General features: G+C 48.2%; 1 protein-coding gene across 1 annotated transcript in view; it reads left to right on the top strand.

The window, feature by feature from the left end:
• Positions 1 to 20,248, top strand: part of LOC143802070 (C-type lectin domain family 2 member B-like) — a 66,358-nt gene extending 46,110 nt beyond the window's left edge. Inside the window, exons 6-7 of the mRNA XM_077281300.1 lie at positions 12,304 to 12,410; positions 19,537 to 20,248. Coding sequence (XP_077137415.1) covers positions 12,304 to 12,410; positions 19,537 to 19,639 — 210 coding nt within the window. The 3' untranslated portion in view covers positions 19,640 to 20,248. The remainder of the gene's footprint in view (positions 1 to 12,303; positions 12,411 to 19,536) is intronic.
• Positions 20,249 to 20,524: the final 276 nt, after the last annotated feature.

Here is a 20,524-nt window from a genome sequence, read left to right as displayed (position 1 = left end):
CACCTACAGAGTGCCCCCATACACTGCCACCTACAGAGTGCCCCCATACACTGTCACCTACAGAGTGCCCCCATACACTGTCACCTACAGAGCGCCCCATACACTGCCACCTACAGAGGGCCCCATACACTGCCACCTACAGAGTGCCCCCATACACTGTCACCTACAGAGTGCCCCCATACACTGTCACCTACAGAGCGCCCCATACACTGTCACCTACAGAGTGCCCCCATACACTGCCACCTACAGAGTGCCCCCATACACTGCCACCTACAGAGCGCCCCATACACTGTCACCTACAGAGTGCCCCCATACACTGCCACCTACAGAGTGCCCCCATACACTGTCACCTACATAGTGCCCCCATACACTGTCACCTACAGAGCGCCCCATACACTGTCACCTACAGAGTGCCCCCATACACTGCCACCTACAGAGTGCCCCCATACACTGCCACCTACAGAGCGCCCCCATACACTGTCACCTACAGAGTGCCCCCATACACTGCCACCTACAGAGTGCCCCCATACTCTGTCACCTACATAGTGCCCCCATACACTGTCACCTACAGAGTGCCCCCATACACTGCCACTTACAGAGCGCCCCCATACACTGCCACTTACAGAGTGCCCCCATACACTGTCACCTAGAGTGCCCCCATACACTGTCACCTACAGAGTGCCCCATACACTGCCACCTAGAGAGCGCCCCCATACAGTCACCTAGATTGCCCCCATACACTGCCACCTAGATTGCCCCCATACACTGTCACTTACAGAGCGCCCCCATACACTGCCACCTAGAGGGCGCCCCCATACACTGTCACCTAGATTGCCCCCATACACTGTCACCTACAGAGTGCCCCCATACACTGCCACCTAGAGGGCGCCCCCATACACTGTCACCTAGATTGCCCCCATACACTGCCACCTACAGAGCGCCCCCATACACTGCCACCTACAGAGTGCCCCCATACACTGCCACCTACAGAGTGCCCCCATACACTGCCACCTACAGAGTGCCCCATACACTGCCACCTACAGAGCTCCCCCATACACTGCCACTTACAGAGTGCCCCATACACTGCCACCTACAGAGCGCCCCATACACTGCCACTTACAGTGTGCCCCATACACTGCCACCTACAGAGTGCCCCCATACACTGCCACTTACAGTGTGCCCCCATACACTGCCACCTACAGAGTGCCCCCATACACTGTCACCTACATAGTGCCCCCATACACTGTCACCTACAGAGTGCCCCCATACACTGCCACTTACAGAGCGCCCCCATACACTGCCACTTACAGAGTGCCCCCATACACTGTCACCTAGAGTGCCCCCATACACTGTCACCTACAGAGTGCCCCATACACTGCCACCTAGAGAGCGCCCCCATACAGTCACCTAGATTGCCCCCATACACTGCCACCTAGATTGCCCCCATACACTGTCACTTACAGAGCGCCCCCATACACTGCCACCTAGAGGGCGCCCCCATACACTGTCACCTAGATTGCCCCCATACACTGTCACCTACAGAGTGCCCCCATACACTGCCACCTAGAGGGCGCCCCCATACACTGTCACCTAGATTGCCCCCATACACTGCCACCTACAGAGCGCCCCCATACACTGCCACCTACAGAGTGCCCCCATACACTGCCACCTACAGAGTGCCCCCATACACTGCCACCTACAGAGTGCCCCATACACTGCCACCTACAGAGCTCCCCCATACACTGCCACTTACAGAGTGCCCCATACACTGCCACCTACAGAGCGCCCCATACACTGCCACTTACAGTGTGCCCCATACACTGCCACCTACAGAGCGCCCCCATACACTGCCACTTACAGTGTGCCCCCATACACTGCCACCTACAGAGTGCCCCTATACACTGCCACCTACAGAGCTCCCCATACACTGCCACCTACAGAGTGCCCCATACACTGCCACCTACAGAGTGCCCCATACACTGCCACCTACAGAGTGCCCCTATACACTGCCACCTACAGAGTGCCCCATACACTGCCACCTACAGAGCTCCCCCATACACTGCCACCTACAGAGTGCCCCATACACTGCCACCTACAGAGCTCCCCCATACACTGCAACCTACAGAGTGCCCCATACACTGCCACCTACAGAGTGCCCCCATACACTGCCACTTACAGTGTGCCCCCATACACTGCCACCTACAGAGCGCCCCCATACACTGCCACTTACAGTGTGCCCCCATACACTGTCACCTACAGAGTGCCCCATACACTACCACCTACAGAGTGCCCCATACACTACCACCTACAGAGTGCCCCCATACACTGCCACTTACAGAGTGCCCCCATACACTGCCACCTACAGAGTGCCCCATACACTACCACCTACAGAGTGCCCCCATACACTGTCACTTACAGAGTGCCCCCATACACTGCCACCTACAGAGTGCCCCATACACTACCACCTACAGAGTGCCCCCATACACTGCCACCTACAGAGTGCCCCATACACTACCACCTACAGAGTGCCCCCATACACTGCCACTTACAGAGTGCCCCCATACACTACCACCTACAGAGTGCCCCATACACTACCACCTACAGAGTGCCCCCATACACTGCCACTTACAGAGTGCCCCCATACACTGCCACCTACAGAGTGCCCCATACACTACCACCTACAGAGTGCCCCCATACACTGCCACCTACAGAGTGCCCCATACACTACCACCTACAGAGTGCCCCCATACACTGCCACTTACAGAGTGCCCCCATACACTGCCACCTACAGAGTGCCCCATACACTACCACCTACAGAGTGCCCCCATACACTGCCACTTACAGAGTGCCCCCATACACTGCCACCTACAGAGTGCCCCCATACACTACCACCTACAGAGTGCCCCCATACACTACCACTTACAGAGCGCCCCGATACACTGTAACCTACAATATACAGTGGGCCCATATATACTTAGTGTATCCTTCATGGTACCTCTTTTAGTATGAAACATACAGTACCACCTTTAGTGCCACCAGCATTGCATCTCCCATAGAATACCATCTATATTATTCTCGCTGTACACTGTAATCTATACTGTGCCCCCATAAAATGTCATGTACAATGCCCTCTGTACCCTTGCACCATTATGCCCTCATACAGTGCCATATATATTGTGGGCCATACACAGTGCCTATATTGTGCCCCATACAGTGCCCCATACACTGTCCCTTTATTGTGCCACCTGTGGTATGGCGGGTGGCCATGTGGTTAATGGGTGGTATGTATCACATGGCCACCCGCCATACCACACCCCATACAGTGCCATATACATTGTGCCCCATACACTGTCCCTATATTGTGCCCTCATACAGTGCCATATACATTGTGCCCCCATACACTGTCCCTATATTGTGCCCTCATACAGCGCCATATACATTGTGCCCCATACACTGTCCCTATATTGTGCCCTCATACAGTGCCATATACATTGTGCCCCCATACACTCTCCCTTTATTGTGCCACCTGTGGTATGGCGGGTGGCCATGTGGTTAATGGGTGGTATATATCACATGGCCACCCACCATACCACACCCCATACAGTGCCATATACATTGTGCCCCATACACTGTCCCTATATTGTGCCCTCATACAGTGCCATATACATTGTGCCCCATACACTGTCCCTATATTGTGCCCTCATACAGCGCCATATACATTGTGCCCCCATACACTGTCCCTATATTGTGCCCCCTGTGGTATGGCGGGTGGCCATGTGGTTAAAGGGTGGTATATATCACATGGCCACCCACCATACCACACCCCATACAGTGCCATATACATTGTGCCCCCATACACTGTCCCTATATTGTGCCCTCATACAGTGCCATATACATTGTGCCCCCATACACTGTCCCTATATTGTGCCCTCATACAGCGCCATATACATTGTGCCCCATACACTGTCCCTATATTGTGCCCTCATACAGTGCCATATACATTGTGCCCCCATACACTGTCCCTATATTGTGCCCTCATACAGCGCCATATACATTGTGCCCCATACACTGTCCATATATTGTGCCCTCATACAGTGCCCTATACATTGTGCCCCCATACACTGTCCCTATATTGTGCCCTCATACAGCGCCATATACATTGTGCCCCCATACACTGTCCCTATATTGTGCCCTCATACAGCGCCATATACATTGTGCCCCCATGCACTGTCCCTATATTGTGCCCTCATACAGCGCCATATACATTGTGCCCCCATACACTGTCCCTATATTTTACCCTCATACAGCGCCATATACATTGTGCCCCCATACACTGTCCCTATATTGTGCCCCCTGAGGTATGGCGGGTGGCCATGTGGTTAATGGGTGGTATATATCACATGGCCACCCACCATACCACTCCCCATACAGTGCCATATACATTGTGCCCCCATACACTGTCCCTATATTGTGCTCTCATACAGTGCCATATACATTGTGCCCCATACACTGTCCCTATATTGTGCCCTCATACAGTGCCATATACATTGTGCATCCATACACTGTCCCTATATTGTGCCCTCATACAGTGCCATATACATTGTGCCCCATACACTGTCCCTATATTGTGCTCTCATATAGTGCCATATACATTGTGCCCTATACACTGTCCCTATATTGTACAGTGCTATATACAGTGGTGTTCAAAAGTCCTGCATAGGCATAGGTGTTGTGAACTCCGTTTTCAGGCTCCCTCTTGTGGTCACAGATGGTATTGTGTGACTTTGGTTTTTTGGCTCCCCCTGGTGGTTTGGTTTATTATCCTGCGGATCTGGCTGGATCAGCTGCCTCGTTATTCACCAGGGAGGCTCCTATTTAGCTCTGCTTCACTTCCACTTGTTGCCGGCTGTCAATGTATTCAGTGCTATTCTGATTACTCCTGATTATCTCGTTTTCTGCCTCTTCAGGATAAGCTAAGTTCTGTTTGAATATTTTTTGCTCATCTATGATTTCTGTGTATGATGAGTCTAGTCCAGCTTGCTAATATGTGATTTCTTTTTGCTGGTAAGCTCTGGGGTACGGAGTTGCTTCCCCCGCACCGTTAGTTGGTGCGGGGGCTCGAGTAATCTCTGCGTGGATATTTTGAATAGGGTTTTTTATTGACCGCACAGTTTCCTTCCTATTTTCTGGTATCTAGTATTAGCGGGCCTCATTTGCTAAATCTGATTTCATCTCTGCGTTTGTGCTTTCCCCTTAACTCACCGTTAATATTTGTGGGGGGCTATTCTATATCTTTGGGGTCATTCCACTGAGGCAAGAGAGGACTTTCTTTTCCTCCAGGAATAGTCAGTTTCTCAGGCCGTGAAGAGACATCTAGGATTTTTAGGCAACGTTCCACGGCTACTTATAGTTGTTTGCGGACAGGATCAGGTTGCGGTCAATCTAGTTACCACTTCCCCAGAGCTAGTAGTCTTTTCTGTTACTTAGCTAGTCCAACCTGCGATCCTTGCCACTAGGATCATAACAGTACATCTTAATCTTGGTGTGGCTCTGAGTTCAGCTGCTGATATGGATATCCAGAGTTTAGCCTCCAGTGTAGATCATCTTGCTGCAAGGGTACAAAGTATTCAGGATTTTGTTGTGCACAGTCCTATGTCAGAGCCTAGAATACCTATTCCGGAGTTGTTTTCTGGAGATAGATCTAGGTTCCTGAATTTTAAGAACAATTGCAAGTTGTTTCTTTCTTTGAAACCTCGTTCCTCTGGGGATTCTGTTCAGCAAGTTAAGATTATTATTTCTTTCTTGCGTGGTGACCCTCAAGATTGGGCCTTCGCATTGGCGCCAGGGGATCCTGCATTGCTCAGTGTGGATGCGTTTTTTCTGGCCCTTGGATTGCTCTATGAGGAACCTAATCTTGAGAACCAGGCTGAAAAAGCGTTGTTGGCCCTCTCTCAGGGGCAAGATGATGCAGAGGTGTACTGCCAGAAATTTCGGAAGTGGTCGGTGCTTACTCAATGGAATGAGTGTGCCCTGGCTGCAAATTTCAGAAAAGGTCTTTCTGAAGCCATTAAGAATGTCATGGTGGGGTTCCCTACGCCTGCAGGTCTGAATGAGTCAATGACTCTGGCCATTCAGATTGATCGGCGTTTGCGGGAGCGCAAACCTGCGCACCATTTGGCGGTGTCTTCTGAACAGACACCTGAGTCTATGCAATGTGATAGAATTCTGACCAGAAGTGAACGGCAAAATTATAGACGGCAAAATGGGTTGTGCTTTTACTGTGGTGACTCAGCTCATGTTATCTCAGCATGCTCTAAGCGCACAAAAAAGATTGATAAATCTGTCACCATCGGTACTTTACAGCCTAAGTTCATTTTGTCTGTTACCCTGATTTGTTCCCTGTCATCTTACCCGGTTAATGCTTTTGTAGATTCAGGTGCTGCCCTGAGTCTGATGGATTGGTCATTTGCCAGGCGCTGTGGTTTTGTTTTGGAGCCTTTAAAATTCCCTATTCCACTAAGGGGAATTGATGCTACACCTTTGGCTACGAATAAACCTCAGTACTGGACACAAGTGACCATGTGCATGACTCCTGTTCATCAGGAGGTGATTCGCTTTCTTGTATTGCATAATTTGCATGATGTTGTCGTGTTGGGCCTGCCATGGTTGCAGACTCATAATCCAGTCCTGGATTGGAAAGCAATGTCTGTGTCAAGTTGGGGTTGTCAGGGAATTCATGGCGACGCTCCTGTGGTGTCAATTGCTTCATCCACTCCTTCTGAGGTCCCTGCCTTTTTGTCAGATTACCAGGATGTATTTGATGAGCCCAAACTCAGTTCTCTACCTCCTCATAGGGACTGTGATTGTGCTATAAATTTGATTCCTGGTAGTAAGTTTCCTAAGGGACGACTTTTCAATTTGTCTGTGCCGGAGCATGCTGCTATGCGGAGTTATATAAAGGAGTCTTTGGAGAAAGGACTTATTCGCCCCTCCTCCTCCCCTCTTGGTGCGGGGTTCTTTTTTGTGGCTAAGAAGGATGGTTCTCTGAGACCTTGTATTGATTATCGCCTTCTAAACAAAATCACGGTCAAATTTCAGTATCCTTTGCCATTGTTATCTGATCTGTTTGCTTGCATTAGGGGGTCTAGTTGGTTCACCAAGATAGATCTTCGTGGTGCGTATAACCTTGTACGTATTAAGCAGGGTGATGAATGGAAAACTGCATTTAATACGCCCGAAGGCCATTTTGAGTACTTGGTGATGCCTTTTGGACTTTCTAACGCTCCTTCTGTCTTTCAGTCCTTTATGCACGACATCTTCCGCGAATATCTGGATAAATTTATGATTGTGTATCTGGATGATATTCTGGTTTTTTTGGATGATTGGGAGTCCCTTGTTAAGCAGGTCAGGATGGTGTTTCAGGTCCTGCGTGCCAATGCTTTATTTGTGAAGGGCTCAAAATGTCTTTTTGGAGTCCAGAAGGTCTCTTTTTTGGGTTTCATTTTTTCTCCTTCTGCTACTGAGATGGACCCAGTCAAGGTTCAGGCTATTCATGACTGGACGCAGCCTACATCTGTTAAGAGTCTTCAGAAGTTCTTGGGTTTTGCTAATTTTTACCGTCGCTTCATCGCTAATTTTTCTGGTGTTGTTAAGCCATTGACGGATTTGACCAAGAAGGGTTCTGATGTTACTAATTGGTCTCCTGCGGCTGTGGAGGCCTTTCGGGAGCTGAAGCGCCGGTTTTCTTCGGCTCCGGTCTTATGTCAGCCAGACGTCTCCCTTCCTTTCCAGGTCGAGGTTGATGCTTCTGAGATTGGAGCGGGGGCTGTTTTGTCGCAGAGAAGCTCTGATGGCTCTGTGATGAAGCCATGTGCTTTCTTTTCAAGAAAGTTTTCGCCTGCCGAGCGGAATTATGATGTTGGTAATCGGGAGTTGTTGGCTATGAAGTGGGCATTTGAAGAGTGGCGACATTGGCTCGAGGGAGCTAAGCATCGTGTGGTGGTCTTCAGTGATCACAAGAATTTGATTTATCTCGAGTCGGCCAAGCGGCTGAATTCTAGACAGGCTCGTTGGTCGTTGTTTTTCTCTCGTTTTGATTTCGTGGTCTCATACCTGCCTGGTTCGAAGAATGTGAAGGCTGATGCTCTTTCTAGGAGTTTTGTGCCTGACTCTCCTGGTGATTCAGAGCCAGCTGGTATCCTCAGAGAAGGGGTGATTTTGTCTGCTATCTCCCCAGATTTGCGACGAGTGCTGCAGGAGTTTCAGGCGGATAGACCTGACCGTTGTCCACCGGAGAGACTGTTTGTCCCAGATAGATGGACCAGCAGAGTTATTTCCGAGGTTCATTCTTCGGTGTTGGCAGGCCATCCTGGGATTTTTATTACCAGAGATTTGGTGGCTAGGTCCTTCTGGTGGCCTTCCTTGTCGCGGGATGTGTGTTCCTTTGTGCAGTCTTGTGGAATTTGTGCTCGGGCTAAGCCTTGCTGTTCTCGTGCCAGTGGCTTGTTGTTACCTTTGCCTGTCCCGAAGAGGCCTTGGACGCACATTTCCATGGATTTTATTTCAGATCTCCCTGTCTCTCAGAGAATGTCGGTCATTTGGGTGGTGTGTGATCGTTTTTCTAAAATGGTCCATTTAGTGCCCTTGCCTAAGTTGCCTTCCTCCTCCGAGTTGGTTCCTCTGTTTTTTCAAAATGTGGTTCGTTTGCATGGGATCCCTGAAAATATTGTTTCCGACAGAGGATCCCAGTTTGTGTCTAGATTTTGGCAGACCTTTTGTGCTAAGATGGGCATTAATTTGTCTTTTTCGTCGGCCTTCCATCCTCAGACAAATGGCCAAACCGAGCGAACTAATCAGACCTTGGAAACCTATTTAAGATGTTTTGTTTCTGCTGATCAGGACGACTGGGTGACTTTTTTGCCATTGGCCGAGTTTGCCCTTAATTATCGGGCTAGTTCTGCTACCTTGGTTTCGCCTTTTTTTGTAATTCAGGGTTTCATCCTCGTTTTTCCTCGGGTCAGGTGGAGCCTTCTGACTGTCCTGGAGTGGATGTTGTGGTGGATAGGTTGCATCAGATTTGGAATCATGTGGTGGACAATTTGAAGCTGTCACAAGAGAAAGCTCAGCGCTTTGCCAATCGCCGTCGCTGTGTGGGTCTCCGACTTCGCGTTGGGGATTTGGTGTGGTTGTCTTCTCGCTTTGTTCCTATGAAGGTCTCCTCTCCTAAGTTTAAGCCTCGGTTTATCGGTCCTTATAAGATTTTGGATGTCCTTAACCCTGTGTCATTTCGTTTGGACCTCCCGGCATCGTTTGCTATTCATAATGTGTTCCATCGGTCGTTGTTGCGGAGGTATGTGGTGCCTGTGGTTCCTTCGGTTGAGCCTCCTGCCCCTGTGCTGGTTGAGGGAGAATTGGAATACGTGGTGGAGAAGATCTTGGATTCTCGTATTTCTAGACGGAGGCTTCAGTATTTGGTTAAGTGGAAAGGCTATGGTCAGGAGGATAATTCCTGGGTTGTCGCCTCTGATGTTCATGCGGCTGATTTGGTTCGTGCCTTCCATGTGGCTCACCCTGATCGCCCTGGGGGTTTTGATGAGGGTTTGGTGACCCCTCCTCAAGGGGGGGGTACTGTTGTGAACTCCGTTTTCAGGCTCCCTCTTGTGGTCACAGATGGTATTGTGTGACTTTGGTTTTTTGGCTCCCCCTGGTGGTTTGGTTTATTATCCTGCGGGTCTGGCTGGATCAGGTGCCTTGTTATTCACCAGGGAGGCTCCTATTTAGCTCTGCTTCACTTCCACTTGTTGCCGGCTGTCAATGTATTCAGTGCTATTCTGATTACTTCTGATTATCTCGTTTTCTGCCTCTTCAGGATAAGCTAAGTTCTGTTTGTATATTTTTTGCTCATCTGCCTGCAATATGATTTCTGTGTATGATGAGTCTAGTCCAGCTTGCTAACATGTGATTTCTTTTTGCTGGTAAGCTCTGGGGTACGGAGTTGCTTCCCCCGCACCGTTAGTTGGTGCGGGGGCTCGAGCAATCTCTGCGTGGATATTTTGAATAGGGTTTTTTATTGACCGCACAGTTCCCTTCCTATTTTCTGCTTTCTAGTGTTAGCGGGCCTCATTTGCTAAATCTGATTTCATCTCTGCGTTTGTGCTTTCCCCTTAACTCACCGTTAATATTTGTGGGGGGCTATTCTATATCTTTGGGGTGATTCCACTGAGGCAAGAGAGGACTTTCTTTCCCTCCAGGAATAGTCAGTTTCTAAGGCCGTGAAGAGACGTCTAGGATTTTTAGGCAACGTTCCACGGCTGCCTATAGCTGTTTGCGGATAGGATCAGGTTGCGGTCAATCTAGTTACCACTTCCCCAGAGCTAGTAGTCTTTTCTGTTACTTAGCTAGTCCGACCTGCGATCCTTGCCACTAGGATCATAACACATAGGATTAATTGATTTTTCAAGTTTTAAACGTTTTCTGTCGAATATCTTCGATGCTAATATGACATATTATATATGGTTTTGTTCAGAATAAAATTTTACATTCTCTCCCTGTAATATTTTTAGCTTTTGAAGCAGTTTTTCCTGAAATTATTGCAACAATATAGGAACTGAAAGCACAACTAAATATTGTACAGCTTCAGATCGAAAATTAGCCAATCACAGATGAGGTTCTTGTGACCAATCATAACCTGGATATGGCAGCCAATCACATTGCATTACATTGCATCACATCTGCTGCTTTGTTTGTTTGTTTTATCTGTTGATCTATCTAGTGAATCATACTGTAGAGTTTTATGATGGGAGCCTTCAGATTTTTTTCAGCGGAGGATCGTGTGCGAGTTGTGGTGCTACATGAAGAGGGTTATACTGGCCCCCAGATCGCAAGGAAGGTCGGCTGTAATCAGAGTACAGTCGTAAGAATTTTGCAGAAACATAAGCAGCTTGGAATTACCCAGGACAGGCCCAGATCTGGTCGGCCCAGAAAGTCAACTAAAAGGGAGGATGGGGCTGTATGGCAGCCAATGATGTTGGAAGGCTTCATATTGTGGAGGGTATGGTTAATGCAAAAAAATACATTGACATCCTTAATAAGAAAATGCTGCCTTCTGCTCAACACCGGTTTTCAGGGGATTACATCTTCCAGGATGATAATGCTCCTTGTCACAGAGCTAAGACAGTAACGGAATGGTAAAAAAAGAACAAGGTGGCTACTATTGACTGGCCAGCTCAGTCCCCGGACCTCAATCCAATTGAAAATTTGTGGCACAAGGTATCATTAGAGATATCTAGAAAACAGTCAAGGACCAAGAGTGAGTTGATTGAGGCTCTGATACAGGCCTGGAACCACATCATCACTCGTGAACATCTGCAGAAGCTTGTTCACTCAATGCCACAGAGATGCAAGCTGGTGCTCAAGAGCAAAGGCTGGCCAATAAAGTATGAGAAGCTAAAGATGCACTCTAAAGGCCCTTGTCAGGACTCTGAATTAAATAAAAAATAATAAATCTTAAAAAGTTAAATTTAAGTCTGTGTGAACTTGCATTGGAAGTCAATGAACTTAGAAACCTGTTCACCATTCTACACACTGTACTGGTGTAGGTATGGTTATGCTGTAAAAAAAATTATCAAAAATGCGCTTACCATAACAATTTATACACTTGGGACATTCAAAAATGAGTATGGCAAACAATGAGGGATTACAAAAACACATATGTTCCACCAGTTTCACTGTAGAGATGCAGAAGTATGAAACATATAGTTTTCTTCACGCCTATGCAGGACTTTTGAACACCATTGTATATATATTGTGCCCCCATACACTGTCTCTTTATTGTGCCCTCATACAGTGCCATATACATTGTGCCCCCATACACTGTCCCTTTATTGTGCCCCCTGTGGTATGGCGGGTGGTCATGTGGTTAATGGGCGGTATATATCACATGGCCACCCCCCATACCACACCCCATACAGTGCCATATACATTGTGCCCCCATACACTGTCCCTATATTGTGCCCCATCTACATTTTACCTCTATTACTAATCATTATCCACAATGGCGGACAACCTGCACCGCCCGGTGATGGCGCCTCCTCCGCTGTCTTGTATCATCCTGTATGCTGCGTCACATCCACTCTGATGGATGATGCTAGCGGGTAGCAGTATTATTACACCTGCTGTGATGATGGGGATCCTTATACATTATTATTTATGTTCCGGTCTTTGGTCCCTCGGATTCGGCTCCTCAGTTGTTCCACTTTGAGTCCTTGTGACGATCATTGTGTTTCTGATTCTGATTTATTTCAGAGACTGGTGTCCTTCATGGCTCCGGAGTTCTGGGTTGGGTTAGCTGGGTCCGGATCCCATTACCAGGGAGAATCGTGGACTGGTGTGTGGTCCGACAACAGCACAGTGTAGGTACCGCCACGCTCTACTGCGCCCTTTATGGCAGACTCAATCTTTTATGTTCTTCCATTTCATAATGTGCACATTATTGAGAAGCAAGCTGCTCACTGTAGCCACCTACTAGACGTGGCCATTCAGTAGGCCAATGGGTGACCCTTTAACCAGCCTTGCAAATGAGATTTATCCAAACCAGAGTATTTCCTAGAATAAGAAGACCTCAATCTACAGACAGGGATTTTGTTTCTAAATGTCCCGAGAGTCATGAAACATTCACACAAGGGTGTGGCCCCAACCAAGTGTCCTCAAGTCTCCAGATTAGAAGGCCACAAGAAGGATCAAGGATAGGTGGCTTCTAGGGTTGAGCGAGCACTAAACTGCTTGGATGCTCATTACTCGAACCGAGCAATTCCGAAAACTCGGACGCTCATTATGAGTAATGAGTATAATGGGAGTCAATGGAAAATCTGAGGATTTTTCCAGCAGACACTACAAAAAAGTCTGGGGGGCTTAGAAAATGTTGAAAAGGATGAAAAAAGTGATGAAAGGAAGTAAAACAGCATGGGGAAGACCGCAGGAAGTATCTCTGACTCCCAGATCGCTGTTGAGAAAAATGGTGTCACACTTTTGCTCTACTTTAACAGGCCTGTCAACTAATCATGCAAACATGCAAAATCGAAGAGGAATTGGAGTATACAGGAAAAAAAACTTTTAAAAAACATTGTTTCCTGTAGAGTGATTTGTATATAAGGCAAAATTGAAAATGAATTTTAAAAAAATAATAATTTAAGTAAACCAAAATAAAAAATTGGAAATGTCAATGTAATTTATGAAGGAAGCAAAAAGTGCAAAAATGTGATGGAAGAGGGACTCAGACACACCCTGTATTAGACATAAAGGAGGACCTCATACACATTCTATTGAAATTGTCATGTATTGGTACTCCAACACTCATAAAGGATATGCATTATGTGCAAAGCATGCCAAAAATTATAAACAGGGTCATCCATATAATCCTTGAAGGAATCAACTGTAGTGGTTCATTCAAATATTGTGAACAAAATGTAGCTGTGGTACTTCTACACTCATTAAGGCTTTGCAAAGAGTGCAAAGGCAGAAACAAATTATTAGGAGGGTCATCCATACACCCTTGAAGGCAACAACTGGCAGGCCTAGTTTAAATATTGAACATTAAAAACACTTTATGTGTGTCACAACTCATTTTTGGAGTCATGACAGCTCTGGTTGTGCTTTGATTTAAATGTGGTTTTTACTTTTGGCCAGCAAGGGATAATGTCAGTTTCCTTTCCTTCCTGGTGATAGTTTCCTATGTAGACTAGCCTTGCAGTTGCAGCTCTCTGGTGTCAGTGCTGAATCTGCTACTTCTGTTAATTTTGGGGTCCTGTTTCATTATCCTCTGTGGTGTGGAGCTTGGCAGCGGAGCCTGGAGCTAAGTTCAGGGCCGTATTTGCCACTAGGCACTTGAGGGCACGTGCCTAGGGCGGGGCCATGCGGGGGGGGCGGCACCTGAGCATGTGTGTGTGCACCCTTTTTTATGCAAAGTCCGGTCCGGCCGGGGTCACCTAAAGGCTTAAGCCCCTCCCCCCTCGCCGCCCCCACCCCCCCCTCGCCGCCCCCCCCGCCGCTGCCTCCTTGCCCATACACACTATTTGATGCATACTCACCTCACCTGCTCCAGCGACGCCTGGTCCGCTCTCAGTGACTGCACCCTCGTCGTCCTGTGTGAGCGGTCACATGGTACCGCTGATTAAGGTCATGACCTTAAATCAGCGGTACCACCTGACCGCTCACACAGGACGACGAGGGTGCTGCGCCGGGACACAGCACAGAGGTGGAGGATCCCGTTCTTCTGCGCGCCGTGCGCGGTGTGAGGTGACACAGCCAGGTGAGTATGATGACAGCCAGGGACGGGGGGAGCTGGGGAGGATGAAGGAGGAGGCTCGGGGAGCCCGGCAGGCGGCAGCCACAAGATAGATGGGGAGCGGCGGGGCAGGCTGCCGATGAGCCACGCATGGGGGATGGGAGATGACGAGCCAGAGCCACCAATGCCACCATGCATGCATACAGGGGGGGATGGGAGATAAGCCAGAGCCACCATGCATACAGGGAGGGAGGGGGAGATGAGCCATGCATACAGGGGGGGGGTGAATATGAGCCATGCATACAGGGGGGGTGTATATGAGCCATGCATACAGGAGGGGGTGTATATGAGCCATGCATACAGGGGAGGGGGTCATTATACAGTATCATGGAGAACTGTGTGGCCATTATACAGTATGGAGCATCATGTGTGGCCGTTATACAGTATGGAGCATCATGTGGAGCCATTATACAGTATGGAGCATCATGTGCGGCCATTATACAGTATGGAGCATCATGTGGAGCCATTATACAGTATGGAGCATCATGTGCGGTCATTATACAGTATGGAGCATCATGTGTGGCCGTTATACAGTATGGAACACTGTGGCCATATTGTTTCGTTTATAATTATTGTATATAAAACAGTGTGATCAGCAGTGCTAAATGGCTGTGGTTGGGACGTGGATATGGGTGTGACTAGTTGTGAAATGGGTGTGGTCAGAGGCATGGCCTAAAATTTGCCGCACACTTTGTCTCCTTCCCTTCTTCAAAAGTTGGGAGGTATGGTACTGCATTTGCCAGATCATAAGTGCCGCAAATCCCATAGGGAATGAATGAGGCCGAACGCAGTGTTGCCGTAAGTGATCCGTTACGCGGCAGATACGGAAAAACTGCCGGATTTGCTGCAAAAGGCGACTTTCACATCAGCGATTCTTGCTAAAGTCACTGCCGATAGTGTCATACTCACCAAAGGGGGGGACGGGGGCAGCACTAAAAGTGTCTAGGGCAGCAGAAACCCTAAATACGGCCCTGGCTAAGTTGCTTCTTTATTTAACTTGTCTGTCTCACTATTGTCACTATCCCCTGTGTTTGTACCATCTGCAGTGGTGAGGCTACTGTCCTTGCCGGCCAGTGCACTAGCCAGGGTGTAGTGAGGTGACAGCTAGGGACCAGGTACATGATGGCGGCGGGGGGGGGGAAGACCCGCATAGTGCATTAGGGGAGCTTAAGGATAGGCACAGGCTGTGTTAGGAGGTACTCCATTCCCTACTATTAGGGCCTTCCTCTCTCTTTTCCTATCCCGTTGTGGTGTTTGTAGTGCCGTCTGCTGGACCAATCCTTGTGGGTCATTTTATTATCACCAGCCTTGCCATTCTTCCGGTGAGCTTTTGCTTGCCTGATCCAGACCCTCACGGATGAGATAACGGAGCTGCGGTCTCAGGAGGGCAGCAGCTTCAGCAGGTGTCTGGGTTTATGGTCTAAGCTCATGTCTTGGCTCAACCGAAACCCAAAATACCTCTCTCCCTGACAGGTTCTCTTGAGGGAGAGATAACTTTTTGGTCTTTAAGGAAGCCAGTAAGTTATATTTCAGGCTTCGCCCTCGTTCCTCAAGTGTGAGGGGATTATAGTCTCCCTTCTCAAGGGTGATCCCCAATCCTGGGCCTTCTCCCTGCCGACCGATTCACCATCTGTTTGGTCGGTGGACGAGTTTTTTGCGGCATTGGCGCTGGTCTATGGGAATCCTGATATAATCTCCCTGGCTCGACTCTGTAAGATCAAGCAGGGGGGCTGGCCGGCTGAGGAATACTACTGAGTTTACGAGATGGGCCACTGACACCTGTCAGTGGAATGACCCTGCACTTAGGAGCTTTTATTGTCAGGGTCTGTCAGCTAGTCTTCAGGATACTCTGGTGCAGTATAGTATTCCTGGGTCGTTGGAGGCCACCATGGCCCTTGAAATAATAATAATCTTTATTTTTATATAGCGCTAACATATTCCGCAGCGCTTTACAGCTTGCACACATTATCATCGCTGTCCCCAATGGGGCTCACAATCTAAATTCCCTATCAGTATGTCTTTGGAATGTGGGAGGAAACCGGAGAACCCGGAGGAAACCCACGCAAACACGGGAAGAACATACAAACTCCTTGCAGATGTTGATATCCAGATTGATAGACACTTCAGGGAGAGACATACACCGAATCTACCCCCTGTTGTACTTTCTAGGGAGGAAGACACTGGTGCAGATGAACAAACCTATGCAGGTGGGGGGAGCCTCCTCTCAAACTAGGTTGCCTGCTGTTCGCCGTGGGACGGGGACATGTTTCTGCTGTGGTCTTATGGATCATTACATTATTGTCTGCCCATCTCATGCCGAAGTTGGTACTTCATCACCCAAGCCGCGTTCCCCTGGTCATATGGAGGGAGGCGACCAGGGTGTTTACATTTCTTCACCTTCACGTCTCAGTTTTCCATCTCTGCTAAAGTGGTGGGTGATGGGGAGACTGAGACGGTACTGGTTCTTGTGGACAGTGGAGCTGGGGTTGGAGTTGGAGTCAATCTGGTGGATTCTCGCTTTGTACAGACACATGGTCTGATTGGTAGGATGCTGGCGAGACCCATTTCCATTCATGCAACTCACTCTGTCCCTCTCAGCTAGATGAGTCTGACCCAAGAGTCTGACCCAAGTCATAGACAGTATTAACCTGCATATAGGAACTCTTCATGAAGAGTCCCTGTCATGCTACGTCTTGGAGGGGATGCCAACTCCCATCATCTTAGGCTTTCCCTGGTTGAAGAGACACAATCCGGTCTTAGATTGGCGGTCCAGGGAAGTAGTTAGTTGGGACCAGTTTTGTAAAAACCGTTGCCTGGGAGCTATGGTCTCTGCCGTCCTTCTCGAATTTACCCCTTTCTCTCGGGGGAGGCAGCTAAGGTGCTACCGGGGTATAGGGGCAAGATTCAACCCTTACCACAAGTAAACCCTGAGTCTCAGTGTCTTCTCAGGAGGAGGAGGGATCAGGGGACAGTGGTGGTTCCCCCTGAATGTAGTGAGGGTATGAGTTTGGTGACATGGGGTGACACCTCTGTGGGTTGAGGTGTCATTTCTGGTGTAGTCTGGGGTTTAGGGTCCAGAGGCCCCTCATTGAAAGGAGGGTACTGTCACAATTCATTTTTGGACTCGTGACAGCTCTGGTTTTGCTTAAATTTAAACATGTTTTTTACTTTTGGCCAGCAAGGGTTAATGTCAGTTTCCTTGCTGGCAGCTGAGTTTGTAGGCCGAAAATGCTAGAGGGCCAGGAGCACGTGACAGACTCTGTGTGCTCGTAGGCTCATAATACTAGTGGGACAGGAGCACATGTCAGTCTCTGTGTGTGTATAGGCCCAAAATGCTAGACGGACAGGAGCATGTGTCAGCCTCTGTGTGCTTGTAGGCCCAAAATGCTAGAGGGCCAGGAGCACGTGTCAGCCTGTGTGACGTTTGTAGGCCCAAAATGCTAGAGGGCCAGGAGCACGTGTCAGCCTCTGTGTGACGTTTGTAGGCCCAAAATGCTAGAAGGACAGGAGCATGTGTCAGCCTGTGTGCTTGTAGGCCCAAAATGCTAGAGGGCCAGGAGCACATGTCAGCCTCCGTGTGCTTGTAGGCCCAAAATGCTAGAGGGCCAGGAGCACGTGTCAGCCTGTGTGCTTGTAGGCCCAAAAGGCTAGAGGGCCAGGAGCATGTTGTAGCCTCTGTGTGACATTTGTAGGCCCAAAATGCTAGAGGGACAGGAGCATGTGTCTGCCTCTGTGTGTTTGTAAGCCCAAAATGCTAGAGGGACAGGAGCACGTGTCAGCCTCTGTGTGACGTTTGTAGGCCCAAAATGCTATAGGAACAGGAGCATGTGTCAGCCTCTGTTTGTTTGTAGGCCCAAAATTCTAGAGAGACAGGAGCACATGCCAGCCTCTGTTTATTTGTAGGCCCAAAATGCTATAGGGATAGGAGCACGTGTCAACCTCTGTGTGCTTGTAGGCTTTGTTCGTTTTCATAGATCTTTTATTGATTATTATTTTTGTCAGATTCAAGTTATTTCTGTGATCATTGTGGGTGTTTCTGCCATTAAATGATGGATACCAACAAATTTGATCACGTGTGTACCTTCCTGCTCCTCAAAACATGTGCCCCCTGATGAAGCAAGGGTGAAACACGCATTGGGATCCCAGGGCCACATTACAACCAGGTTCCACGTCCATTACATCATGTGAGTGATTTTAATAGGTGTGCTTTGTGTTACATCAACTACTGGGATTTATATTGTAGGCACCAATATACACCCGTTATAAGACACCATCTGTGTGTGAATCTGTTCTATCTATCTATCTATCTATATTAGTTTTCTGTTCTATGCTGTGTTATGTCATCCAATGTGACGTGTTACTACAGGCACTAATACAGTTCACAGATACGGGAGTTGCCTAGATTCATTTATGTGCCCCTCCATTGAGTCACTTGGCCTTTTTTAATTTCTTTTATCATTTGTATATTACCTAAAAGCTAATGAAGTTTTCTTCTATATGAGGATCCTGTAACAGCTTTTTGTTTAGGAAACAAACCATGTAGGTCTTCTCCTGCACAAAGGGGGAGCAAGAGTTTGCAGAGGGGTGAGGAACATAATGGCCACCACCTAGGTTTTGAAAAGGGACATCCCATAAAAGATCCAATGAACAAACAATATAAAAGGGAACACAATGCAATATAAAACATGCATGTCATTAAGACGGCTCAAACATCCAGGAACAATTATAAAAGTTTCCCATATTGGCCTATATAGAAGGTCTGTGCAGATGGATGGCCTATATAGAAGGTCTGTGCAGATGGATGGCCTATATAGAAGGTCTGTGCAGATGGATGGCCTATATAGAAGGTCTGTGCAGATGGATGGCCTATATAGGTCGGTGCAGATAGATGGCCTATACAGGTCTGTGCAGATGGATGGCCTATATAGAAGGTCTGTGCAGATGGATGTAACTGCACTCAGCTGTGTGAAAGTCCAGTAGTGCAAAGTGCCATTGCTGTGTGGATCTACCACACCTGGAGTCTCCTCCGCCTTTGGACCTCCAGCTTTCATACAACCCAACCCATGTCTTCACTCTAGAACGTCTGGATCAATATACAAGTGGCCATGTGAGCCGACTTGTGGACAGAAGCTTCCACTCCCTGTGCATCAATGTGACCCCAGAGACATCTGATTCTATCTTATTTCCATCCTCAGGGCTATTGAAAACGGAGCTGGGACCTGCGCTAAGTTAGGCCTTCGCCTGATGTTGGAGAACTGTTACAAGGAGCTGTGCTGGATCTGTGAGAAGGACGCTTAGGAGAAGAGAATGGCCTGGAGCTTCCACCTGGAACATTCCGTATATTTCTATATAACGCTATAAAAAAGAAGCTTTACTGAATGCAAGGCGCTAATGTTATTGTATGGCAGCAAGCACGTAAGGCCTCCACATCAATCCCATCATGCATCAGAAGAATTGTATATGGCCCATGGTGGGCCCCTGCCGGGAACTCTCCATCCAGAACCACTATATTACCGGACAGACACTTTCCTTATGGGGGCAGCAATGTTCCATTTTAATCCAGACCCTACATGGTGGACATACTACTGAGAGACTTCACCTGTCTGGAAAGTGATGTTGATGATTGTGTTACTGACATTGATGACAGTGGTGATGATAGTGGTGAGGCTGATAATGGTGATCTTGGTGGGGAGGGCAGTAATGAATATGAGGATGGCTGTAGTGGACAATGTAATATTGAGATATAAGGCTGGCATTCTGATGGTTAATCTTGTATAAAGGATCGTAAAACGCTGAACTTCTATGGTGATGCCATAGGGTTAGCAGGAACCAGAGCTGAGGGGATTATCCCTTGGAGAAAAATGAGATGGTCATTTTTGCAAGTTTCAAAAGATGGACATGTGATTCAACCTGGACATTACCAAACTCATGTAGTAGGCGAATATAGGAAAATTAATTATTGCTCAGTGTGAGGTCACATGGTGGTGGTCAACCAGGTCTTAGTGTCATCATGTGGCGTGGGTCAGTCAGGTCTGAGTGTGATCTCATGGTGAGGGTCAACCACGTCTGAGTGTGATCTCATGGTAGGCATCGGTCAGGTCTGAGTGTGATCTCATGGTGAGGGTCAGTCAGGTCTGAGTGTGATCTCATGGTGAGGGTCAACCACGTCTGAGTGTGATCTCA

The sequence above is a fragment of the Ranitomeya variabilis genome, chromosome 1 (genome assembly GCF_051348905.1).
Source record: "Ranitomeya variabilis isolate aRanVar5 chromosome 1, aRanVar5.hap1, whole genome shotgun sequence".
Taxonomy (NCBI): Eukaryota; Metazoa; Chordata; class Amphibia; order Anura; family Dendrobatidae; genus Ranitomeya; species Ranitomeya variabilis.
The sequence above is the reverse complement of the archived record's forward strand: the minus strand, read 5'-3'. Positions and strand labels throughout refer to the sequence as shown.